Here is a 27,029-nt window from a genome sequence, read left to right as displayed (position 1 = left end):
TGTTGTTAACAGAGCAACAATTTACAAAATGAGCCACCCCATATGGAAAAGATATATATAAATCCTATAAAGTTTGTATCTGTCTTGTGTGAAACTTGTATAAAAAGCATACAAGAGTGGAAACACATATATGATGCCTTGAAAAATTATATAAATGAAACTTGTATGTTTTGGATACTTACTAAAACAATATATGAAAGTGGCCACTTTTATGAGTAAATCATATAAGCCTAATATGATTTACAATATGAAGGCCACATCTGATGCAAGACTTTTATAAGTTTTTTCTATTTCTTTTTCATATGGGACAGAAAGCCTAAATGTGTAGATTAAAGCCATGTTGACTGTTTCTGAAGAGAGAGTGGTTTTTGAATGAGTCAACAGAAGCCTGAAGAGATGTGTTTGGAGCCAACAGCATGGCTTCACTCTGATTTCAGCCTCCAGCCACCATAGTTCCCTCTCGGCTGCACACATGTAGGTTAGTTTGATGCAGAGGAAACCTTCACCAAACTGTAAGACCACACAGAGGGATTTCATCAGGCTAGGGGCAGCACTTTACTGAACACCTGTGTGACGTGTTTGTGGCCTTAACTCAGCACCCACAAAGACAAGTGTAGACTGTGTCAGGTACTCAGGCAGAGGTCATCATTCAGAGAGGCTTCAGGAAGACGAAGAACTTAAAGAAGAAATGTTTGTGGACAGCTGTTGTTACAGATGTTACTTTTATTTCCAGACACATATTTCATTACACTGCTGAGCGCTGTTAAGTTTACAAATAGATCAGCAAATTTACAACCTTCCTCACCGTCACCTTTGTCCTCATTTTACTCTTTCCCAACACACGGTCGTACCAGCACAAAGCCCTGTTCAGTCATCCTCAACACCAATGTAAAATCAGACATCCATCCTGAACAAACAGTTCTTTGTTTTCAAATACAATTAGTAATGAATGAATTGTTATGAATCAGATATCATGGTGTTCCACAGGGATCGATCGTTGGACTTAAATTTAAAAAACTTAAATTTTACACTTGCGTCAGTGATTTGTTTTAATTTTAGTTTTTGCTGACGATACCATCCTATTCCTTGGAGATAACCACATTTATACAGGAAGGAAATTAAGTACAAATGTGAAAGATAAACTTGCCTGCCAACATTAACAGAAGTTACTGTAAATATTGCATTGTGACATTTCTGCCATTCATTTCAAATATTTTTCTCCCAAAATTTGAATTCTTCTACCATTAAACAGATAATTTTGTGATTTGTGTGCTGCTGAAATCGAATGTTTTCATGTTGATGGTGCTTGTAAAACAGGGGAACATCAAGCCTGCCAGAGATCATCTTCTGGGGATCATGAAAAGTTACAGTAAAGTTATGGAAATCGATTTTAATATTTTGTTATTTATAAAGTTCTGCACTATCTCAACACTAGCACTTTAATTCTGAAATAAAACCTGAAGCTTCAGCAGCACTAAGGCAGTGGAGGGATGAACTGCCCCTCTGGGGACCATGGATTATCACACTGCTAATGAAACACTCAGGATCCCGATGTGCAGGGCATCATGAACAGTCAGCGTTACGTTAACACTGAGTTAATGAAAATCACATTTTAATTCACATTTTAAGCGAAAAAAGGTGTCTGGATGATGCCGATGAGAAACTCCAGGGAAAAATGCTCCTGGAATAAAAGTAGATGAAAAAAGCAACATGATTACGGGACAAGAGGAAGGCCGAGGTGATTAGAAATATATGACTTCATCGTCCAATTTCAGACACAAAAACAAATCTGTCCTAATAATGATACTGCTGAAAGCCCAAGGGGAAATATCACAATGTTTACAACAAATTTAATAGCAATCTCACTGATTTGGACAATTGTGTAATGACCCTTCACAGACACGGTAATACGTTTTCCTGACCGCTAGCAGGGATGACAGTAATAATCACACTAAAGTAAGGACACACCAGCGCCTCTGGAACTGATCTCAGGTTTTCCAGCCCACGGATGGCACAAAGTGACGACTACCTCGAGCTTCAACTGGTGACAACCTTGCAGCACAACAGTTCATTTTCTGCATCCTGGTAGCTTCTATGAAACATAAAAAATACCCCACAGAGTGGCCAGAGGTACTGTACACACTGAGAACCCCACACACACTCACATATTAAACACATTAAGGGAAGCAAACGCAGGAGGAAGTGATCCAAATGTTACAAACAGCTGTTTGCCATCCACCTGTCAGTCAGAAGCCACGCCCCTAATAATGTAAACTTTAATACAATTTAAACAGGTGAATCATAAAGAGTGATTATGAAGGGGAAATTATCTATAGAGACCAAACAGTTTGTGTATCAGGCTGTACATGTGTTTTTTTGGGCTGACTGCAGAAGAACCTGAGCCAGTCTGCTGGAAACAGTGACCCTGCCCTTTAACACGCTAACACTAGTGACAAATCCTTTCCTTGAATTATTGATGTTTTCAGTCACCTAGTTCTCTTGGAACTTTCATTTTCTCAGAAGGGAGTTTTTCTTCCCCACTGTTGCCGAGAGCTTCTGTCTAATTGCAGGGTCTTACAGTATAAACACCCCTGAGACGACTGCTCTTGGATAGTTGAAGCAGTTTTACATGTTTTTTGTGTTATTAGGCTTAAAAGAGAAAGCCTACAGTGAAATGAAATCAACCAACTTGTAGGGACAATAGAGGAAAAAGCTCCTCGAGGTGAGCTAGTTCAGCTTTTCTCCATTCTAAGTGACTGAAGCCGCTACCAGAGGAAGTGACGACAGCCTGATAGCATCGCCTGCTAACATGGTGCCAAAGAAGTGCACTCGATGTCTGGAAGCTAAACATAGATCCAAAAGAAATGTGGTCTACTTAGAAACACGGTGGCTCTAAAGCAGGTACCACTTCATATGATCGTATTTGAACCGCTGATGATAAGAAGCAGCGTAAGAACACAAACAACTTTTATGCTCTGAACTGAAGAGTCTTTGTCAACAGCCCCAAGAGCTGCCAGGACAGAGGATGGTTTCATACAGGTATGAATATAGTTGAGTCTTTGGTGCATCTTGGAGATGGTACATTTGAAACCAGAAACTCCGCAGACATAAAGCTGCTGTGAATATGTCAGGTGTCAGCTGCCACCCAGCTGCCTGAGACTCTGCAGCTGTAACGGGTGGTGGGAGTCACTTTTTCTGATAGTGCGAGCATAGCTGGTGATCATCCAGAAACTGTGTGAGGAAGCTCAGTAGCTATAAAACAGAGACTCTGGGAGTAAGCAGGGAGTAAACATTTTCCCTGCCCATTCTGCTCTTAATCACCTATTTTAACCGCCCGCTGCGTGTGTGAAGAAGTACAACTCAAAACTCCAAATCTTCTAATGAGCAAGTGAATGTAGGTCCGACTTTCATCACAAAGGACAGACTTTTATTTGTTCCCCTAACCCAAACCAACGGGATCCAAAAACCCATTGGTTTGGGTTCGAAAAAATGCAGTGAAGCGGCGAGCACTGACAAGAAGTCTGGTGGGACACAACCCAACAACTGTGCTTCACCCCAGACTGCAGTCACTCTCACTGTCATTTCTAACCTGAGTCCGTCTGTGCTGAACAGAGTGGCTCGTCTTTGCGTAGCAGACATGACTCGATGGGCAGGTCTCTGGTTCTATCCTTATAGAAAAACCAGTTCTGCAGATTTATCGCTGTTGTGCAGAAATGATGTCACTCTTTATTGAGGAATTTCTGTTTCAGGCCGCTGAGGTTCAGGCTGGACTGTGTGACTGAAGACACCAACATGTTTTTTTGCCGTATTATTAGGAACAGCTTGCATTTAATTGCCAACCTGACCTGTTCAGTCACAGAAGGACAGCAGGCTGTATTGCTGTGTTGGTGCTCCAAAGTTGCTCCAAAGTTGGATCTGGTTGTGAGCGGTCACAGCATTGTTCCCCGTCTCAGCGCGCTGATCTCTACAACTTTGGTGGGTCTGTGTCCACCACCACTGTCTGCCCTGCTGTAACTGCAGCACCAGCAGCACCCATTTAAACTGAGACTGTGTTAAACTGACAGGGGCTTGGTGGTCTAATACCATGATAACAGCTGTAGCTTTGTTAGCAATACACCTACAACCAATCAAGACAAGAGGAGGAAAAAACCTAAAACTCCCAAATTTTGTTTGGTTGAGAGTACACACACATCGCTGTGTGTCCTGCAGCTGAGTCCTTCTTCCTTTGTTTGCTTCCACATGTCTGTACATCCACATTCAGCCACCGACACTCATGCACAAACACACACACACACACTCGCACAATTTTACACTTACATTTGTGAAATATACACTCTTTTTTCATATTCCACATTAAATGAAGTTTTTACAGAATGTTGACAACAAAATGAAGAGAAAGACCTGCGAAAAGCACACTGGTGTACAGCACGAGTGTTTGTGTCCTTGTGGGGACCCTGTTTGCCCGCTAACGAGGTCTAAGGGGAGGGTTACAGCGTGTGCGTTTGAATGTATGCAGTATAGCTTTCTTGCCACCAGAGAGGTCCAGGGAAGTGATAAATTGAGCTGACAAACACAGAGGAATGATCCGTCCCATCTGTCCAGCTCTGTCGTCTCTCTCACCATCGCGCTGCCAACTTTAAGACTTGTTCTCCGTGTTTGTGTGTGTGTTTGTGTGCGTGTGTGTGCAGTTCCAAGCTTGAGCTAAAGTCCCTGTGTTTCTGAGCCCAGCTGTCTCGGATCCCAGAAAGCTGGAGGCAGTGAGTCTGAGCCGGGCTGCACACAAACTCTGCAGACACCGAGCTTTGGAAACGAAGTCAATGTGATTGAAAATCCCAGGAGTCTCTCTGTGTCTGCCTCTCTCATTCTCACCCTCGCTCAAACACACAACACACCCTCTCACGGTGTGTGTGCACTGTGTGTGTGGTGCAGAGAGCTGGCTAATCCGAACGTCCTCCAGAATAACTTCCCTCCTCCTCTGAAAGGCAGTTGTTGATGCTGGACGTCTGCTGGCTGACATTTAGTGTGTGTGTGTGTGTGTCTGTGTGTATGTGTGTTTGTAAATGTCTGTGTGTGTGTGTGTGTGTGTGTGTGTGTGTGTGTGTGTGTGTGTGTGTGTGTGTGTGTGTGTGTGTGTGTGTGTGTGTAAATCTGTGTGTGGGCATGTATGTGTGTATGCTAGTTCACATTTATGAGACGTGGAACAGGAACGCTGGCAGGATGGACACACACACAGTCACAGGGAGGAGGTGGAGGAGTGGGGCTGATGGCCGGCTGCTGCTTCTTGGCCCTGCAGAGTCCTGAGAGTCTATCGAGCCCTGGGCCAACAGAGCCTGAGCACAGAGGGGGGACAAAGGCACGAGCATTAGTGCACAAGTGTTTGTAATGCCTCATTCTGTGGTGTCCTGAAAATCTTACAAATGATGAAGCTGCTTGTTAGCTGGAAATCAATATACCTGTAAATCTATCCATGAAAGTTTGTATAAAGTCTCTCTGACCAGCTCCCGTTCTAATTACAGACAGCCACATTTCATTCTTCAGTACTAATATTATAAATCCAAAATTCGTGTGTCACTGGTGACTGCAGATTTCTGAAACAAAGCTTTTCTATCGAGCGGGTTCAGTTGTGGGTGGTGTTAGAATGCCTCATACCTCATATTTGGCTTCAGATAAAGTTTTCTGCAATTAAATATTAATTCTTCATCAATATATAATTTCCTACTTTTTCAGATGTGTACCGTTTAATCTTGTCCTGCTATAATAATATAATAATAAATCTACGTTTGGCTGTGTTAAAGTCTCTCACCACTGACTGCATGTCAAACTCTCAGATATCCAAAATTGAATTTTGCTATCAATAATTGATTTATTTCTTTTGTAACTGTCAGCTGTAGATGGCGGCGTCACTTAACTAGAGCAAGCAACTCGGAGCGTGAACCTCTGAAAATGAAGCTGAAGAGGAAACATAAAGCGTAAAATCTGTGGTATTGCACATTTGTAACATCGCTTCACTTTTATTCTTTATGTTTATTTTGTTGCAGGAGGAGCAGTATCCTACTGTGGTCGCCGCCCTCAGCACAGATGGTGTGTGGAGGCCGAGCAGGAGAGGTGTCTGCAGGAAGGTAAAGTGAGTCACAGAGCTGAGCTTTTATGGGCTGCTAAATATCTGAGTCTAACTCTCTTGCTTGAGTTTCAGCAGGTAATTCATTTTGTGTCTCTCTGTTTTACAGACAGATCTCCACCGAGGCGCAGCCGCTCCTTTTCTTTGCCGCCACACTCTCTGCAGCTTCTTATTCGTGCATATTTCATGTTGGAAGTTCATCTCCAGCTTCAGGTTTGGCAATAATATATCAATAAATTCAAACAAAGTGCTCCCATGTTCTCCATCTGTCACGTGACTCTCCTCTCCAACCTGGGGTGGTAACAGCTGCTGATGAAGATATTAGTGTGGTGATCAAGTGTTAATACAGAGCAGCTTATTGGAGGGAGCCTCACTTTGTTTCCTCACACTACACTTTACAGTTCAGCTGTGGATCTTTAACCCGAAAACAGATGGAGGACACTCAGTGAACCGGCCACAGGGAGGCTTACACAGGAAGTCTAGCAGCGAACTCTTAGAAATGAGAGTGGGCGAAAACACTGCTCGCTTTTTAATGTGCCAGCTGTGAAACTGAGAGCTGAGTACACACAGCATCCCATCATACACCGTTTCTAAAAGACTACAGACACTACACTCATACGGTCAGTCACAGGTAGCCCCGCCCTAAACCCTTTTCTGGTCCTTTCTGAGTAACAGGACCTGAAACTCCAAAATGGACATGGTGCTTAAATCAGGCCTGAAAGCAGCGACTGACACCATAAGCTCATTGGGAAAGAGTTTCCTGAGCTCAGAGCCAGAGGCAGTTTCACCCATCCTTTAACAGTCTTTCCTGAAGATCACATCTCACCTCAGAATGATCTCCTCATAATCTCACTCGACCAAAAAGCCCATGCTGTAATAAAACACCACTTAAGTTTACTTTTTTCCATTATGTTGACCAATAATAAAAGCTTTCTCTGTGCCCTCTCAGACACACAATCAGAAGACGTCTAGCAAACAGGTGTCAAACTTCAGTTCTTGAGGGCTGGTGAGGTGGCAATTCAGCCATTTGATTCATGTTACAGCAGCTCATGAGTGAAAGCACAAGGTGCAATAAAAGTACTTTTAGAAGTAAAAATTTCCAAACACTTACATTTACTTACATTTATTTAAAATTACTTGAGAAGGGATAGGGGTTGCCACCTCAGCATGCAGTCAAGTTCTATTGAGTCTCGCTAATGACCTAATTTTATAAAAGGTTGCAGCAGGGACACATTTAAAAGTTTCAGGACACTGGCCATTGAGGACTGGCGTTTGACACCCCTGGTTTAGTATAATCAAGAACTTCCATTGTCTGGACTTGACTTCCTGTTCCATAAGGGGCGCTCTCAGGTCTGTCCAGAATGAACTTGCTCAGATGATTTTAGTGAAAGGGCTCTAAGCTGTCTGTCTCTGATAAAAATCATCTGTTCATTTTTCATCTCATCGTCTGATCTGATGATGCACGTCAGCGTCATATAAACAACCTGAACACCACATCAGCTGGTCCAAGTGATGGGGGAGATGGAGACCCCTCCACCCATTACTTCAACCATCGTTTTTAAAGTTTTGATCAGAGCTGCTCACCTCCTCGCACTCGAAGTCATCAGAGGGGATGCACTTCTGTCCTCCATCCTGTAAAACAAGAGCTCACTGTGAGAAAGTATCAGGCTGAGTATTGAATAAGATCCATCCATCCATTCAGATCAGTAATAAAATGTGTGAGTGAACAAGGTGCTTTCTGATGAGTTTCAATAGAAAAATCAAGCCATGGTGCTGGACTGAGATCTGCAGGAATTTGAAGTGTGATCTCCCTCTGCTGAGAGTCTTCATCTGTAATATTGTGCAGAAGCTTGTCAGCGAAAGCTGAAGGCTTTAGTTGATCTGTAAAAACTCTCAGATTCTCTCATGGTGCACGCAAAGACCTCCACAATATTTTCAATAAATGATGGCGCCATTTTCCACAGAACTGACTGGCCAGTGCATGGGCTTAATCATGCTGTAACCACTGTGAACCCAGAGTTAAACCTCCCTAAATTCCAAACCCTGTATCACAGTACAGACCACAGACTAATAATAATGATTTTTGTACTTATACTGAGGTTTTGATGCATATGCTCAATAATCCAGGTAAGTAAATCCCCAAAAGTTGATTCTGTTCATGTGGACGTAGCGCTTTCAGTGGGAGAAACGTTTCGTCACTCATCCGAGTGACTTCTTCAGTCTCAGCTGACTACAGGTTTCCCCAATCTTATAATGATTCACTTGCTTAAATCAAAAGGATTTAGTTCCAAAAAATACTCAGAGTCAGGTCCATAAATACCTGGACCCCACAGAGGTTTGAAATGCAGCATGCACACTTCAGCTTTAATTCAGAGGTAAAAATTACAGTCAGGCTCTCGGGTTCTCTGCAGATGTCTGTCAAACTGAGTGGAAACAACAGATTCCTCAGAAACAGATCATCAATAATTAAAGCAGATGGTCAAAACCTGAAGTAAAATGTGGTGTTTGGACCACTGCTTCTGTGAGACCGTTAAAGGAAGCAGCTCCTCCACGTTTCAGCCTCCTCGGGTTTTTAAATCGAGCTCCACCTTCATTAAAATGCAGAGTGCTGATGATGACAAGGATGCACACTTATTTGTCCTCAAACACACACATGCCAGCATTTATCTCCGGCCTCCATCAGCTTCTTTGTCAGTGCTTCATTAGCATATCTCCTCCCGCTGCCTGGGTGGGTGAGTCAATCAGATCTTATCGCTCAGCGAGGAGGAAGAAAATTCTTTTCAGCGTCGGGGAAATCATCGCAAGTGGCCAGATCATTATCATTTCCCTGAAATATACATGCGCAGAGCCACAAATAGGCATCCATGTGCACGCGCACAGGCTTATTTAACCTGATCATTAAAGCGTGCAGATGATTTGCTATCATATGGACATCTTCTGACGCCGGACGCCTCTGCATGTCTGCTTCCTTTAAAAGAGCTGAAAATGATCGCTGTATTCACGAGCTTTGGGGAAAAGACACCATTATACAGTATGCATGAGGTGATATACAGCATCAACAGAGACGCAGCGCACAGCAGTATCACATTCCTGCCGATCCCTTTCTCTCTTTATCTGCCTGTTTTTCAGATGTAACTCCATCTGCACTGCCGGCTGTCCACAGAGCATTCAGACCCACTCCAAACATGCACGCTGACATCGCAGGTCTTTAGAAAGAGGCTTTGAAAGTGCTGACAGGTAGCCGTCTGCAGCTCTCTGCACTTGATGGAGGGCTGCAGGGTGAATTCATACTGTCACACTATGTTAAACGTGCAGTACAGGTGCTGTGAAATTGGATCATCTGACTGAGGGTTGGTCTCCTGTGCATTTACAGGTGCTCAGAATGCTTCTGCAGGCACTCTGGCATAAAAGGGTTGGTTGAAGAATGGAGACAGGAAAATAAACCATCCATCCATCCTTCTTCAGCAGTAGCCTTCAGCAGATCGCTGAACTAGAATTTAGTTACAGGTTACAGGAAGCCAGAGGTCACGTCCCATTTGGACCTCTGTGATTTGAACATTGTTCCACTTTTTAAAAAAACAAAACAAAAACCCTGTTTCCTCTCACTTCTGCTCAGTGGTTCTCCTTACTGTCAGCTAGTGGGTTAGGTTTAGGTGGGACTCTGCACCTCATGAAACTTGATGAAAACTTGGGTCTGAGCAGACCATCACTGTGACCTGATGTAGTGTTTTCCAACTGAGGTCCAGGGGTTGTGGGAAACACTGAACAGAAATTCAGAAAGACAGATTTTTGATCATGATCTTTGTTTGTGTTGTCGTTTTTAAGTTTGGTTTTCTGACTTTTAGAAGAACTCATCCTTCCTGCGATGATCTGCTTTCACCTCGGCTCTTTATCCTTCCAGCCGGTTTCTCAAAGCCACATTTAACACGCCAGAGTTTACTTTCCATCTGTTTGCCTTCTTAACGCTTCCATCTTGGCAGTCTGTGAACTTCAAATGAAAACACTAAGCTCAGAACACACACGTCTTCATAAAGATGATCCACTGCAGCACTCTGCACCCACTCAGACATTACAGCTGAAATGCTGGCCACGATGTGCTGTGCTGTATGTGGACTGGATGCAGACTCATATCTGTGCTACAAGGATGTCTGCAGGCTGGACATAAAGGGAAGCACCATTGACCCTGAGGCCCGGTTGAGTTCAGACGACCATCACAGTGATCAACGCTGCAGCTGGACTGAGAGATGGGAAAACAGACACATGAGCTCCAATTCATCCGAACACTGTGCTCTGTGCAGCAAAAGAATTAAACAGAAAGAAATAAAAATGAATAGAAATGGTCCAAAAAGCAGGGACAATCCTCACGAGGAGGAACAAACTGAGTCATCTGCTCTTTATCTTAAGCCGAACAAATCCAACCCGTAAAGGTCCCAGAATTGCAAACCCTGGTCTTCATTCTTGCTGCACTGAAGAATGAGAATTACAGAAACTGTTTCCATTCCAGGAAAAGAGGACCAGAACTTTGTGCACTTCCTGTCACAGGGACCACCCTAGTGGGACCTTTTTTACCTCACTGTCACCATAAAGCTGCTGATCCTAAAGTTGGAACCACAGTCATCAGAGGCCATGTGAGAAGTAACTGCAACAAATGCAATAACTGGCAGATGCAGCCTTCAATTTCTAACACCAAAATTTATAAACAGTATCATAGGTGGGCGGAGCTTCTGGGTCTGAAGACTGCAGCCACAGGGGGTGATATATGTGGCTGCAAAACAAATCTACACCCTCTGCAAACACTTCTCTGATTTTATGCTCAATAACTTATTTTAGGTGATACTGAATAAAACAAAAAGGCACTTTTGTAAATTTTGGTCGTTTGATGTTTCAGAACGGTTTATCTGGGATACACGCACTGGTTAACTGTCAGTCCTAAATCATTAGCCAATGAGAGTTCCCTTTCATAGTCTCCCCCACCCCGTTCTCGTCACATGTCGTTTGAAAACACCAACATGTCAACAGTGGAAACTTTCATCTCGAGCCTTCAAACTGGAACCTCACAAACGAGTAGGTCAACTGAGTACATGATAATGATATGTAATCTCAAATCTGCTAAAAGGGCCTCTGGTTAAACGTCACTAAAGCACGCAGTGCACAGGGAAAAAAAGAGGGTACTCCAGGGTCAGAACTTCTAAGAAACTCTATAAAACTGCAAGGCAGGGTTTCTCCTCTCAAACCAATCACCACCAGTTATTTGACAACAATCAGCAACCACCTGGAAACCACAGTTACTGTCACTAACAGGACAAATCATCCTTCAGTTTCAAAGATCTGTAATAAAGGTAGTAGTAGAGGTATATACTTGCTTGTAGACACTGTGGATGGGCACATTGGTTGGCATGAAGCCATGCTATTCTGACATGGTAGCTGGTACATTGTAGTCTCGGTGAAGTTTGGTAGAAGCTGGAGGCCACATGTCACTCGAAGGTGAACTCACCTTCCAATGACAAAGCTCCAAGCTCACCCAGCCGTAACCAGAACTTCAAAACTTAGCATGGCTTAACTTGCTTCTGCTTCTGTTGTTGGGATTATGTGTGGAATTTACAGTGTGACTGAAGCTGTTACCAGTTATCAGAGCCTTTGAGTCCAGTGCAGTGGAAATAGGCTGAAGAAGTGTCACCTTTACAGGCCTGATCACTATGCTGTACACTTTGGTTAGGGTTACCAGACATTGATTATTACAGTCAGTGATGCATGGCTTTGTAATTGGAAGATGGAACAACACTGCTAATTAAAGGTTCGTGGAGCCACCCGTCAACCTGAACCTCCACCTTAGGTGTTCTTTTTTTTACTAAAATATCAGCTGATTTCCTGTTTTTGTCCCATCATGAGAATTCTGACCACTGGAAAGCTGCTGGTGTTTAAGCACAATTTCCAGAAATGCCTGAGATATCTGCACAAAATAGAGCTATTGCTACTTTTAGCTGCTCCCTCCTTCCCAGCGGGGACCTCCATATGTTTGATTTGGCAGAATTTCATATTGGATGCTCTTCCTTCAACCCCAGAGGGATTAGTGTCTCCTCCGCACAAAATATTAACTGTAAAACTCTTTCTCTACTACAAAGACAAAGAGAATAAAAAATACCCATATGTTTAGGTGTACGAGTGCACCAAAATAAATGAAAGTCTTCACATATTCAAGGCTTACGATCTAAAACAGAATGCCAAAATCCACAAACTGCTCCACAGCAGACAAATAGGAAGAAGACCCCAGTCTGCAGAACTGCAGACTGGAGTTTATTACAGACACATCAGCTTCAGCTCCAGTTTCAGTGATACTAACTCAGTATTTTGTGACTCCAAAACTGAAATGTATTAGAGGTGTTCCGGGATGGCATGAATGCTGGCAATGTGCTTAAAAAATAAGAACATTGCAGCTTTGGCTCAACCTTTAATTTTCCACATTGGCACAAGACTGCCAACACAGAGCTCAGACAGACCGAAAGAAAAAAATCTGTTAGACATTTGGCTGCATGTGAGGAAACCATCACATAGAAACAGCTGAAGCCAAAACCCTCCAACAGAGGATGGCTGGACTTCAAGACTCAACATAAACTCTATAAAAAATCCAACATTTACATTATAATTATAAATAAACTAATAAAGTAGCCCTCATGTCTGTTTCAAACTAAAGAGAGGTATCAGCTTCTGCAGCTAGTTGAAATCATGGCCCTGGAAATGTGTTGAGGACATTCTGCGGTACCAGTCAGTGTATGCTGGGTTCACTGGTCCACTTGTGTCTCCTGCTTTGCCTCTCCAGTCTAACACAGATAGTTTTACACATTACACGTTTCTGTGTGTACGTGTGTATATGGTTTTAAATATGCATTGCATGTTTTTTAGAGTATTTTTGGAATGGTAAAGTATATGATACCATGTCATAATTGAGAACCAACAGCAGGAAGTGACATTTATGGACTGGTCATTTAGTTCAGTCCTGAGGGTGGTGCAGTCTTTGAGCATGCTGATGTTGTTTAGCTGTCCAGGTTTAAATAAGAAGATTCACTGATTCATTGAGGTGTGTAAATTGTTACACATCTCAGAAACTCATTAAACTCATTGGTTTGTTGCAGAATTCTCTCTTTTCTGTATTTGAGCCCACATTAAATGAAGCTACAAACTCAGTACACACTGACTTGGATAACGTGCACACTCATGATCAGCAAAACTAATGTTGGGTATTTTTTGTAGAGTTTTCATTTCTTTCATCATTAAAAGTTATATGTGTATGCAAGTGGGTTAAAAATGTAAAAGTTCAGTAAAATGTCACATCCATCCCATTATATGATGAAGTTTTCTATAATTCATGCTTTAAATCTCTTTCATAATGCATAGCAATTTAGTTTGGCCTATATAACCTCCAGCCTTGCACCTCTTCTCTGTACATAATGGATGGAATTCCACTTTCCCACAATGCAGGCAGGATGACGCTAATGTGTGTGAAGGTGAAGAAGAGCGACGCACATAAAGCTGCAGTGCTCAGACCTCCTCAGTCATACCTGCTGTCTGCATTTCTCTTTCTATAACCACCCGTTTTTATTATACTGCTATAAAAAAATTAGCTTTTTCAGATTTATCCCTTTAGAACCAAATATTCCTATTTTATTTTTTGAGGTGATCCACACAGTTTGACTTTAGTCACAGTGCTCCAAAGGTACGCGTTCTCCTGCTTTCGTGGTTTAATCGTGGCTATGAAACATCTTCAAAAGGAGAAACAAAATGAGGGCAAACATATATGTTTATGTGTTTTTTTATTGCTAATAATGAACAGACTAACTTAAAGAAAGAAAATAACACAAGACCTTCCACGATTCTTGCTTCCTACTAATAGCTGGTTTAATTTTCCAAAAACTGAAAGTTATCTCAAAGATAAAAATATGCTACTGTGGATGGATGAGGTCAGTTAATTCATCCAAACTCGTGGGGCTGATATGAATACTTAGCCAGGAATCTTCATTTGCTTCTTTATCAGCTTTCCTCGCTTAACCACCACCTGATTTACAGATTTATAATCCGCGGTGTGCCAGCAAAACACCTGTGACTGAGCTCCAGATCTCCTCTCCACACAGGAATGTAAGATGTACTGTTTGCCTACCTGCTAGAGTTCTGAGACTGAGCTGAAAACACACAGACAGAGCTATCATGTCCTAAGCTTAAACACATTTTTACTGAGCCCCGGCATGGGAAGTATGAGAGGCATGCTCCTGTGGATTATACTGGACTGAATACAACCTAATATTTGTTTTTAAAGAGAAACTAGATAGTTATATGCTCCTTATATTTGATATAGATTTAAAATGAACAGTAGTGAGCTACCTGGCATGGATTTAGACTACCAGCATGGTACAGCCAACAGGTCTGTAAGAATCACACTACTGAGGTGAAGGTCCACTGGGGTTGGATGGATGGGTGTAAATTTCAGTATCAGAAAGTAAGTTTGAAGCAGGAACTATGCATGCATTCTTGGAGTGGACTGAAAAATACCGTAATGAGAACGGTTTGTCTGTGGTGTCTCAGTCAGCTCTGGAAGTGTTTGGTTAGCTGAGGGTAAACTGCACTAAGCTTTCAATTATTGAAAACTCAAACCAAGTTCACCATGTCCTCTCAGCAGAAACACAACCATTAATAGCACAGCTTCTATAATACATTTGACCACCTCAGCCTCTATACTCCTGCATCCTTCTGTAATTAATAATCCAGCTGAAAAAAAAGGTTAGGTCCTTTGGACTTAAATTTTCAAACATCTGGCAAACATGGTGGCATAATCTCTGCCACCTAAAACTGCACATACATTTTTATGCAGATTACACTGTTTTATATGCCATTGGCCGTTCCTCGGATCAGGCCACTGCAAATGTACAGTCTGCTTTTGGTACATTTCAAAATTCTCTGATCACACATAATCTTATTTTAAACTCTGATAAAACAAAATGCATGAGTGCATTTAAGGTCAACTAAAAATATCCAGCATACAGTCCATACTAAAACTCATCATGGTCATTAAAATTGTTCTCTGTTATAAATATTTAGGACTCTGGCTGGAAGTTAGACTCACTTTTAAAAACCACTATTGAGTGTGGAGTGAGTGCATATGAGAGCATGAGGGTGGGAATGGATGTTTGTGTCTGTGTGTGCCTGTATGTCTGTGTCTATATGTCAGGTTGGGTATCAGACGCCACCTCTCTGGGGACACCTCAGGCCCTCCAAGGTTTGGAGGCCTATCTCCACCCACCACCACTTCCCCTGCCGGTGGCGGACTCCCTCAGGTGTCGGTGTGTTGGTGGTTCTTTGTGTCTGGGGGTGGGCGTCCGGGTACACACCGGCTCACTCCTTGGCGGCCGCTTGTCGGGGCCTGGGGCCTGGGGCTCGCTCGGGCCCCTTTGGAGGTGGGGTGCCCCCGGCCTCTCGACCTAGGGCTCGGTCACTCAGGCGCAGCTGGGGGCCGGCGGAGCTCACGGGCGCGTCACTGCAACTCCCCCTGACTTCTGCTCCGCGGCTGCTGGGCGAGCCCTCATCTGGGACTCTCCTCAGCTCTTACTGGGACAGTGGCGCGGCTGCCCCTCTGTTGGTCTTCCATGGTCTCTTGTGTTCTGGGGGCCTCTGGATGTCTGGAGTTTTGATCTCCTCCATACCCGCTTCACACCCTGGAGGACGGGGCTGTGGCCCCCCCACACTCCCTAGCAGATCATTACATGGAGAAACCTTTGGAATGCAAGCATGCTGATCCACACAGGTATGCACACATGGGTATTCACAGACGCGGACTAAAGCTTTCTTGGCTGCTGCCTCAAAGCACACTGTGCGCTGTCTATCTTGCGTGCTGCACAATATCGTTTATTACTTAGTAAATACTGATATCTATGACTAGCTAGTTTATTGTGATGGTGCTTTGTTTTCTCTATTATTATGTTGCTCTCTGTTGTTTGCTGTCTCCTCTGTTTGTTTGTTTGTTTGTTTGTTTGTTTGTTTTTTCTCCATACAGGTGACCCAGGAGTTTTTTTTTTTTTTTTTTTTTTGTCTCTCTTCCCCCCCCTTCTCACCGTCTCTTCTCCCCTTTGGTTTTCTTTCTTTCTCTCCCCCTCTCTCTCTCATTCATTCCCCCTGTCCTATTTATTAAAAAAAAAAAAAAAAAAAAAATGACAAAGGATGAACTGAAGCTCTGCCATCACGTAATGTCGCATACTGCTGTTTCTGATGTCATTTAGAAAAAAAAAAAACCACTATTGAGGAAAATTAAAGATGAAGATTAGAGTTTCACATAGAAACAAATCTTGTTTCTCATTCACAAGCACATTGCCAGTCTTGGTAAATGGACTGCTTCTTACAAAGCGCTTTTCTACTGTACCTGAGCACTCAAGGCACTTTATACAACTTGACTCATTCACCCGTTCACACAAGCACTTTTTCTATGTAAGTGCTTTCTATCTGACATTCACACTCCGATGGATGCATCAAACAGCAACTTGGGTTTAGTACTCTCCACGCAGACTGGAGCACCAGGGCTTGAACCACCAACCTTCCAGTTGGCAGATGACCTGCACTACAGCCATGCCAAAAGGTTTGTGCCTTGGATGGTAATGTGATTGATTTGGTAGATTTTCCATTCCTTCCTGCCCTGTGTCTGTAGAGAACCAGTGACCTTTTGCTTGCCATGCAAATGTGTCAACCATCACATTATAAGCAGAACACTAACGATGATATTGTTCATATGCATGCTTCTATATCCACCTCGACGCCTCTTGATTTTGTGTATTCTGTGCACTGAATCATGTGTCTTTCCAGGCTCTGCTGCTTACCTCTGCGCCTTTGCTGAATTTAAACACAGTACTTACAATGTCAGTTTGCAGGACATTTTATCAATAGCTGTGCCTCTTGAAAACTGCATTTAAATACTTCGCTGCCTATAAATGGAATAAGCTAAAAACAAACCCAAGAATGGTGTTGTCTGATTTCACAGGAACATTTTAAAGGGTTGCATTTGTTTATATGCAACTACTTGAGTAGGTTTTTCTTCATCTGTGATCATGTGTAATGGCTTGTTCTATTGTGTAGCCGACTGTCTAAATTTTTGAATTTTTTTTGTACTGACATTTCTCTTGAAAAAAGATCTCGTTCTCACTGAGCTTACCTGTTGTAAAGAATATAATAAATAAGGCAGCAGCCATGTACTGTAGCTCAGACAGAAACCACAAAAAAACTATATCCAGACCAAGCCTCTCATATATTCATCGAGTAATTTAAATAACTCAATGATAAAAAAATCGTCACAGCAAATTTTTTTCTTCAATGCTTCGTTCCATCATTACCATGTAAATACGAGCGACACATAAACAGGCCAGAGATTTATTCAGGAGTAGTGAGTGAATAAACCACATTAAGAACACACAGGCCCCAGTCTTCAACAAAAACACTGGTAACAGAAGAGCAGCAGAGATGATGACGCAGGCACAGTTTAACGTGGAGGAGGTTTGTTTCACACAGAGAAATCTGCAGTGAGTCTCTTGAAGTTTATTAAAATCTGCAGATGAAATGTTAACTTAGTCTGATACATGTTTAAATTATACAGCTCGCTGAAAGCTGACGGCAGCCGTCCTATTTTACATGGAATTGATACCTGCAGCAAGCAGGGGTGAGTCTAAAGAGGGACATTGGGTGTACTAGTATTGTATTAATATTTCAAAATATAAATATTTTAAAAAATGTAAAAATATATAAATGCAAGACCATTAAAAATGTACATGGGCCAATAAAACTGAGGATTGTTAGGTTGGACAGTGAATTATTATTAATATTAATTAAGGTCTACACCATAATAACATCTTGTTTTCAGCAGCACAGAAAGGCACAGCACACACTTCACAATGCTGATACATTTCTCTTCATCGCAGCCACCACATTTTATTTGTAAGCCTTTTCTTTAAAGGCTTACAGATACAATCTCACTCACTCTCGTGCATAGTAAAACATGCAGACACACGCGCACAAAAACTCATAAACATAAACACACAGCAAATCCACCTCATCCAGGAGATAAAATGCCGTCACAACTCTTTCTGCCTCCTGTTTTTATTATTGCTCAACAATAAGACAAAAGTACTTCTTATCCAATTGCTTGATTAATCAATGAAATAATCACTAGAATACTCGATTACTAAGGCCTAATCCAAACTCACCTGCAGGTTCGCACAAGTGGAAAACATACAAGCACTGTCCAGGGGTTTGATTGCATTTCCGTGCAGAGAGGGAGCAGGTTTGGCGATGACTGGAGGCCCGGCAGGGGGCAGGAAAGTGGATGACGGCTCGGTTACGAAAAGAGTCCCTCCCTCCGAGCTGTAACCAAACGACTGGATGGCATTTTCTGTGTGGAGATAGAGACGGGCGGTCAGAGAAAGAGCGAGAACTTTCTACACCTGCTGAGAACCACACTGACCTGACAACCAATTACTGTTTTCTCATCAAGAGGCAGCTGCCACCTGGCCTTCCTCCAGGTAGGTAACAAGAATCTGACGCTGGTCTGTATCCTAAATTTAGATCAGCACACATGGTTCACTGTTGGGTCCTAAATTCCCCCCAAAACAAGCCAAACCCTCCAAGCTCAATCAAACTGGTAATTATTAGCGAGTATGTCTGTGAATGTTCTAAGTCAACCAGGTCATCGTAGTCTAAGGAGCTTGGAGAGAAAAGTGTCTGGACTTCTTTAAGTTGCTTGAAGATGTTTCACCTCTCATCCGAGAAGCTTCTTCAGTTCTAGGGTCACATGGTGGAGAGTCCCAGATTTAAACCCTGTGGGAGTTTCCCCCCAAAGAGGGACAAAAGAACCCCCTGATGATCCTCTACCTAATCACATGAGCCAAGGTGTGAAAACTGGTGTGGGTCACAATCAGCCAGGGTTTTGGGTGAGCTCATTGTGAAACCTGGCCCCACCCTATCATGTGATTTCCTGAGGTCAGATGGCCCAGGATGTGAGTGGGCGTTAAGGCGTCTGGGAAGGGATCTCAAAACTGGATTATAGATGGCAGACAGTTGGTGTCGTAGGCCACCACCTCTGTTCAAAGATGGTCGCTCACAGTGGACATAGATGGCTTCTTTCACTCCTCTTTCAAACCATCTGTCCAAAATGTGAACATTGGCATCCTCGAAAGAGTGACCTTTGTCATTTAGATGCAGATGGACTGCTGAGTCTTGTCCTGTCGGTGGTGGCTCTTCTATGTTGTGCCATGCGCTTGTGAAGTGGCTGTTTGGTCTCTCCAATGTAGCTATAATCTGGTATGTTTACATTCATGTAATTTTTTTACATTTATGTTCATTAACATGCACTGTCCTAAATAAATAAATAAATTTATGTCCACTGTGAGCGACCATCTTTGAACAGAGGCGGTGGCTTACGACACCAACTGTGACCCACACCAGTTTTCACACCTTGGCTCATGTGATTAGGTAGAGGATCATCAGGGGGTCCTTTTGTCCCTCTTTGGGGGGAAACTCCCACGGGGTTTAAATCTGGGACTCTCCACCATTTGACCCTAGAACTGAAGAAGCTTCTCGGATGAGAGGTGAAACGTCTTCAAGCAACTTAAAGAAGTCCAGACGCTTTTCTTTCCAAGCTCCTTAGACAATTATTACTGAGGCACACCTGTCAGAATCCAGCCCAAGTGTGCCCAAGTCTAGCCTGAAGTGACCTAATTCAGCTGGTCACCTGGGTGTCTGGAAACCTTTGCTATATTATATATAATACTTACCTAAAGTCATATTCATAACCAATGAACCCGTTTCTTCCTGCTATCTAATCTAATGCTCAGTTCGAAGAACTACAAATCTAAATAGCTGAAATAACTTTTTATCAACAGAAACAAAAGTCATTGGATTTGTGTCACACTGGAGGATGTGTAGTGTTTCCAGTGTGTGCCATCTTTGTGCCATTGTTTCATCTGAGCATATTGTGAGAGTCTTTGCAGATTCTGCAATCATTTATGGTCATGCTACACTCTTAGCTTATCACCTCTACTGTCTGCAGACGTCAGGCAAACATAGACACAGGTGTGGTGACTGGGAGAAGATTATGATTATGTTGATTATGTTGCTGCTGCTTTGTGAAAGTCTGCAGAAGATCTTCTTCTTCCAGCTGATTCATTTAAGGGTCGCCACAATGGATCATCTGCCTCCATCTATCCCACCATCCTTCTCTGTTACACCAACCTTCCGAATGTCCTCCTTTACAACATCCATGGGCGTTCTCTGAGGTCTTTTCTCTCTGTTTACCATCGTAGTCCCACATTTAGCATCCCTACTCTCACCTCCTCACTCCCGCCTTTCCTTCTCTCTCACTGCCTTCTAATATGCCTTCCCCCTCTGCTCTATGGCCAACAGGAGCACAGTTTCCACCAGCAACCTGTTAGCTAACAGAGGCCGAGGTGGTCATTGTTAACCTGGTATTTGGTATGGGTACAGTTTAGCCAGATACTGGGGCATACTGGGGGATACTGAGGCGGAGCAGCCTCGAATAAAGTCATCTGTCTACCAGTTAGATGTTGACTCACTCCACCTCTCCTTCATTCACAGCCTCCTCCAAATACCTCAGTATCTCACCATCAATTAGAAGGACAGCCATGGCATTTAATGCAGATACCCATGGTTGATGGAGGATGGGGAATTTTGTTGAGCTAACATTTACAGTTTTGGGTGAACTGTTAACTCTGTGTCCACCCAGGATCCCCTGAGGATGATTTGGGATCACTTGGTTATTATCTGCTGTTTCTTCATTTGAAGGAGTCCAAATACTTTGATGTTTACTGCACTGAATAATGGGATTTTTGAGTACTGAACCTGAAAAACCTTCACAGTAATAAGTGACGCTATGGCTTCAGACCAGATTCAGATTCGATGTAAGACTTTTAAGGGTTAAAAATGCAACTCATGATGAAATTCAAGGCCAGCATGACAACTATAAAACTAAAGAAACAAACAGACACAGGGTTGGAGACACAGGTGTTTTCTTTCACTGCAAAGACTTTTAAAAGATTGATTTAACCCCAGTTATGTCATTTTTGGTTTAATTAATTAAAGACCTTTTATGGATTGCAGGAATCCTGGTTTATACATATGAATAATGCACATTGAAAATCAAATTTTAACCTTCTTTTATGGCTTTGAGTGTTTTTTCTGGTCTTTTTTACATTCTGGGGATCCACTGGCCTTGGAGATGAAAATATAACCTAACAAACTGAAGACGAATGACTATCGACCATTTTCACGAGGGCTGAATACAGAATAAAGAATATACAAGTTAGTATTTACACCACAGAACTGTGTGTGTTTATGGGAATTCATACTGAGACCAGCACAGAGATACACCAACAACTTTTTAAGCCCAACACACTGGTCTGTGGAGTCTGTTGGTAGGATCCATGGTGGTCTGTTTGGAGAATGATTAATGAACACAGTGGTGCAATGCAACCCACTCAACACAAGGCAGAGGTTGCTGCTGCCTCAGTGCAGCAAATCACGTTCAGATAACTGAAGGTTATTCTTGCATCTGAACACAAAACGTGTTTGTCCAGGTCTGACTACACCTCGACTGCAGAGAGCATTCTCCGCCCCTGTTAAACGTTAACGTGCCGCCGCGTCTTCTGACAGACCGGGAGATCATGGAGAGGGTACTCGAGCCCTGACGCTGTGCTCAGGTATCTGCACCAACATGCAGGTGCTTTCAGGCCGTAACCTGGGAGGTGGACCTCCATGGATTGGAATGTGGGTCCGAAGTTCACCTGATCCATGATAACTCCCGCACACTAACAGGAGCCGTGATGAAGAGATAATCAGTGTTATTCCCGTCACCTGACAGAGCTCACAGTTTTGAGCCTGATCAGAGCACAGTCCAGTAATCTGAGTACTTTTGGGTTTGAACATTTGGAGACATGTACATCATAAACAGGCTTCATCCTTCATTAACTGACTGACTTTCACATATACATGAATGCATGAAGTGTGTGATGGAGGAGGCGCAGAGGTGATGTTGGAGCTGGGTCAGTGTTATTTAAAGAAGGTATCTGGGGATCTTCAATACATCGGCTCGTACTTCTCTGTTTTTCCTCCTCCACTAACCTTTCCCCTCAATTATCCGCCTCACTCACACCTCTGTTTCTTTAACCATGCCAACGTTTTCAGCATTTCATGTGCTGAGACGACACATTTAACAGTAACATGTATCATGATTTTATTCATTGATTTAACCTCATACTGCAGTTCCACACCTCTGCACAGCTTGGGTTAGAGTTTGATAACATTTCTACATTAAAGTCTGAAAGTCTCATTATTTATGAACCATTTAATGGTTTCCCAAAATGAAGCCTACTTTTAAATGTAATAATTTCTACAATCAATAATTAAGACATTTAAAAATAAGAAATTATTCAGTGTGAATATTTTCTGCTTTTCTATGCTTCATATTTGTAAACTAAATTATAGTGCCCAAATCACTCTCCTTTTATGGAATAATCAATTAACAGTTTTTGGAAAATGCATAACCTAAACAGGCAACATCACTGATAAGCAACATAGAAATGAAAAATTCTGTTCTGAGTTCTGTAATATGATAGAGCTGAAATTTTGAATTTCCATGAATTTCCACCCTTTCAGTGTAAAGGGGGAAGATACATTTCTGTTAGCAGCAGCTTCATAAACTCAGATCCATAAATGACTGAATCCATCAGACAACAAACAGAAAACATGGCATAAAACTACCTGCAGGTATGTTCACATGTTGTTACAGCAGTGTGAAGGCTGATTGGCTTATAACCTGTTTGATTAATAATTTTGTTTTCTGGATTATTTAGGTAAATATTCTCCAGACTAACTGGAGAGGATCAGCACTTTACAGCTCTGACTCTCCTGATCAGGCATGCAGCACTCACTGAGGCAGGTGTTGTGTGTGAAATCGCGGTGGAAAGCTTCACACTCGTGCTCCTGGTGGCCGGTGCCCCTGCAGGTGCACCACAGGCTCATAGTGATGTTGGATGGGCTGCTGTCGCTGTAGTTTGGCGTTACATCCGAGCCTGAGGCAGGGAGGGGGGAGGAGGAGAGGAATAAGAATTAGGGTGGAGATTAGCCGGGAAGAAAGGTAAAGAGGATTTTTGCAAATTGGGAATTGAATCATTGAAAGATTTCCAGAGAAGAAATGAGTCACCAGTAGAATGTTTCTCTGCTCTTAATTCTCAACTGAAAGATTTAAATAACGGTCAAGTGGCTGCTGATCACAGCCAGAAACGAACAGGCTGGCTTCACTAAACAGGTCATGTGGTAAAGTTAGAGGAAGGCACAGTTACCTGAACTCATTAGATCTAAACAACTAACTCTGTGCTGGAGGATCTCTGTACCAAACACCTGTCACAGGTTAGGTCAGGTTCTACTATAAACAGGAAGATATTTTGAGAAAGCAGAATTAATTACTAATCTACGGTGGCCCTGAGAGGCCAAACAGACTGCAACTTAAGAAAACACCAGCAATTAGTAAAACGCTCCAAAAGCACACAAAACACAATAGAAATAGGAAAAAACAAAAACAGAAACAGGAAAAAACTGATTTCCAAAAGCACAAGGCAAGTGTTTCTGTGGAGACAATAACCCGACGGACCAGTTGCAGGAATCAAAATGTGCTAAGAATTGCGCTGGGAGACACTTAAAAGAAGTGGAGGATCTAATGGTTTTGTGAGGAAAGAAAAGATGAGAGGTAAGTGTGTTAGCCTAACTATTAGCCTAAGAATCTGTCATCAGTATTATATGAATCATGATAAAACACACCTACCATGTTTTGGGTTTCTGCAACTGGTCCGTCGGGTTATTGTCTCCCCAGAAGCACTTCCCTTGTGCTTTTGGAAATCTGCTTTTTCCTATTTCTGTTTTTGTTCTTCCTATTTCTGTTTTGTTTTTTCCTATTTCCGTTGTGTTTTGTGTGCTTTTGCTGCGTTTTTCTTATTGCTGGTGTTTTCTTAAGTTGCAGTCCGTTTGGCCTCTCAGGGCCACCGTACTAATGAAGTCATTCAGATGTCAGTTTTCAGCATGTGTGACCCAAACTGTGATAAAAGGCAAGCAGTATTGTAACGACAGTCTAACCGACTCCATCAAACACTTTAATTCTGTTTCCAGTATTTGGGTTAGGGTTGGGGCCATCACCACTGATGATGTACACATCAGAAGGTTAGCCGAGTTTAGGCTAGACTTACCAATGAGGCCGACATAGGACATGAGGCAGCCGTGGTAGTTATCGTGAGGGCAGGTGGTGACGGTGTGTGGTGTCACCTGGCAGTTCATGTGGAAATCAGCGAGCCGAGACCTGCAACAGGAAGCAACACAACAAAAAACATCAGTAACATGATGTAATTTGGCCAACAGCTACCAGCTGTGTGTGTGTGTGTGTGTGTGTGTGTGTGTGTGTGTCCGGGGGGGGGGGGTGCTGTCAAGCTTGCCTAGAGTGAATGGGGTTCTTTGCCTCTGGAGAATAAACCTCCCCCAAAGGGCTTGAGACAATCGAAACACTTCTATTTTTAGATGTTCATGAAAGACCTTTCTGTCAGTTTACGGAAACGGCGTCCCCCATCTTGAATTGGGGTGTAAAGCAAGCAGCAGCCCCCTGTTAGCATCACCTTCAACCACCACAATCAGCTGCTGCTTCTACACACATGGTAGCTTCTGCTGGGCTTTAACGACGCTGCTAACATCTGCTAGAGTCATCGCTTCGAAACGGACACCATTGAGGGAGGAAGACCTGCCCTAAATCCTGAACCAGCTAATCAGCACACATTAGCAGAGTGCTAGCATTTTATGGCAATCGCTGTGAGAAAAACTAAAGGACAGAAGAGTAGTTTTCCTTCATGCTGGACTTATGGAAGCAAAAATGAAACAGACTTTTGTGTACAATCAGCTGGAAATAACATTTTGTTCTATTCACTCCATCGAGCGCCTCCTGGTGTGCCCCAGCTGAACAGGCACAAGGGACAGGCAGTGTAATGCTGTGGGTGGTTCAATGAGAGTGTGTTTTTAAATCCTGCATGCTGCTCGTCACGTCTGCAGAATCATTCCCGTGAACATTGAAAGCAAACACGTGTCATTTTGGGGGGTTTTGCAGGAAGGACTGATGGTCACATGACACTGAGTGGTCCTTAGTAATTAAGCCTAACAATGGACTGTAATAAGCAGCAGCTGCACAAACAACCTCTGGGGTTGACTTTTTTTTTTATGGGATTTATCATCGGTTGATGGAGCACAACAGCTGGTGGAGGTGATTTAGCAGGTGTCATTAAACCACAGAAGAAGAAAAGAGTGTGGCGAGGTGACGTCAAAGCCCCAGTCAAAGCGCCAACAATGGAGGCGTGTGGGAAACATGACGTTCAGCTCTGTGTAACAGTTTCGATGCTGAGGACACGCCCTGATTATCGCTGAGCTTCACCCTGCATCTCGCTCAGATCAGCAAACTTTTAAAACAGATGGATTTACAGAGTGACTAACATAAAGAAAGTAAGAAAAGAGCAATTTTATTTAGCTGAAAATGATTCACAGATGGCATCATACGCTGTAACAGCTACAGAAATGGAAATGAATGGGAGCCGACTCTCGCAGATGTGAAGGGGACAGTTTTTCCTCTCTACATTTATCATACAGACCTGTCCCACACTCACAGACGAGTGGAAGTAAATCCAACAGATTATGTTTGAAGTCTTTCACACCAAAATTTCCAAAGACAAAAAGTGGCTGATTTGGACTCTTTGGAAAGAAGACGGGTTGTTTTGGCAGCAGCGTGGATGCTAATGAGACACTGGGGGAAAAATATCCTCCCCTCATGAAAGATGGGCGACGGCAGTGCCACAGTTGGCTGCTTATGAGAGATGAACAAACTGTGTTTAATAAGCTTCATGGGCTTGCCTCTCATTGCCTTGCAGTCTGGACCTCACGCTGAGTCCGGTTCGGCCCTCAAAACAAACTGATGAGTCAGCTTTTGTGCATGTGTAAAAAATTCAGACCTGACTGAAGAAAGAGAGAGAAGGGCCAGACTCTGATGGACTCTTTGCAGTAAGTGCAGTAAGTAACCAGTAATTCTCAGTTAAAGGTGCAGTTTATCAACACATGTTTAGTCAAGAGGAAGGGCGGCACACCAAAGATGCATTAAACATGCATCCCTACATGACACCAAACTCCATAACTGACTGAACACAGGGGAAAACAACCGCGGTGAGAGAGCAGCCATTTAAACTACACAATTTAGGTAACGAGCAGGGAGCAGAGCTACTGTTTCTCCATGTAAAACATTGAATTATCAGAGGTTTGGAGATCAGGGACAGGACCAAAACACTGCTGCTGGGAGCAGGCTTTTTAAAATGGCCGGATGTAGACAGGAACCATTTAGCAGCTGACATGTGGACAGACTAGCCCATGGGTTTAACCAATCAGGTGGAGAACACATTCTATCTGTTTTGTCCTCGGTCTGTTCCAGGATCCCATCCCGCTGTTTGGATAGGTGATGAGCCACCTCGGCTGACTCCTTTCGATGTGGAGGAGCCTGCCTCTCAGGCCGAGCACAGACAGCTTTGAAGGAAGCTTTATTTCTTTTGTTTGGATCATCTGATAATGCCACCATCAGGAAAACTGGACCAGACTGTGAATCGAACAAAGGCAGAGGGTCTCCCCAGACAGATGGGCTTATGGCTGAGACCCTGCCTGAAAGAGCCTGCCCTGCAGTGTTCCCACCACCCGGCTGAGGTGCTATAGGGGTCTGATGATTTGTCACTGGGAAGGTAACCAAAACAGCTTGTAAGGACATAATTTACTTTATTTCGATGACAGATTAATCTGCTGATATGCTTCC

The 27,029-nt window shown here is 43.0% G+C and overlaps 1 protein-coding gene across 1 annotated transcript in view; it reads right to left on the bottom strand.

Annotated features, from left to right (window-relative positions):
* Window positions 1-705: 705 nt before the first annotated feature.
* Window positions 706-27,029, bottom strand: part of gfra2b (GDNF family receptor alpha 2b) — a 165,877-nt gene continuing 139,553 nt past the window's right edge. The window contains exons 6-10 of the mRNA XM_082542446.1: window positions 24,394-24,503; window positions 23,086-23,226; window positions 18,349-18,533; window positions 7,703-7,750; window positions 706-5,330 (exon numbers count right to left, since the gene is read on the bottom strand). Of these exons, the coding sequence (XP_082398572.1) occupies window positions 5,187-5,330; window positions 7,703-7,750; window positions 18,349-18,533; window positions 23,086-23,226; window positions 24,394-24,503 (628 nt within the window). The 3' untranslated portion in view covers window positions 706-5,186. The remainder of the gene's footprint in view (window positions 5,331-7,702; window positions 7,751-18,348; window positions 18,534-23,085; window positions 23,227-24,393; window positions 24,504-27,029) is intronic.

Source organism: Aulonocara stuartgranti (genome assembly GCF_965226115.1).
Source record: "Aulonocara stuartgranti genome assembly, chromosome: 7".
Taxonomy (NCBI): domain Eukaryota; kingdom Metazoa; phylum Chordata; class Actinopteri; order Cichliformes; family Cichlidae; genus Aulonocara; species Aulonocara stuartgranti.
Note: the sequence above shows the minus strand (reverse complement) of the source record. Positions and strands in the feature narration are given on the sequence as shown.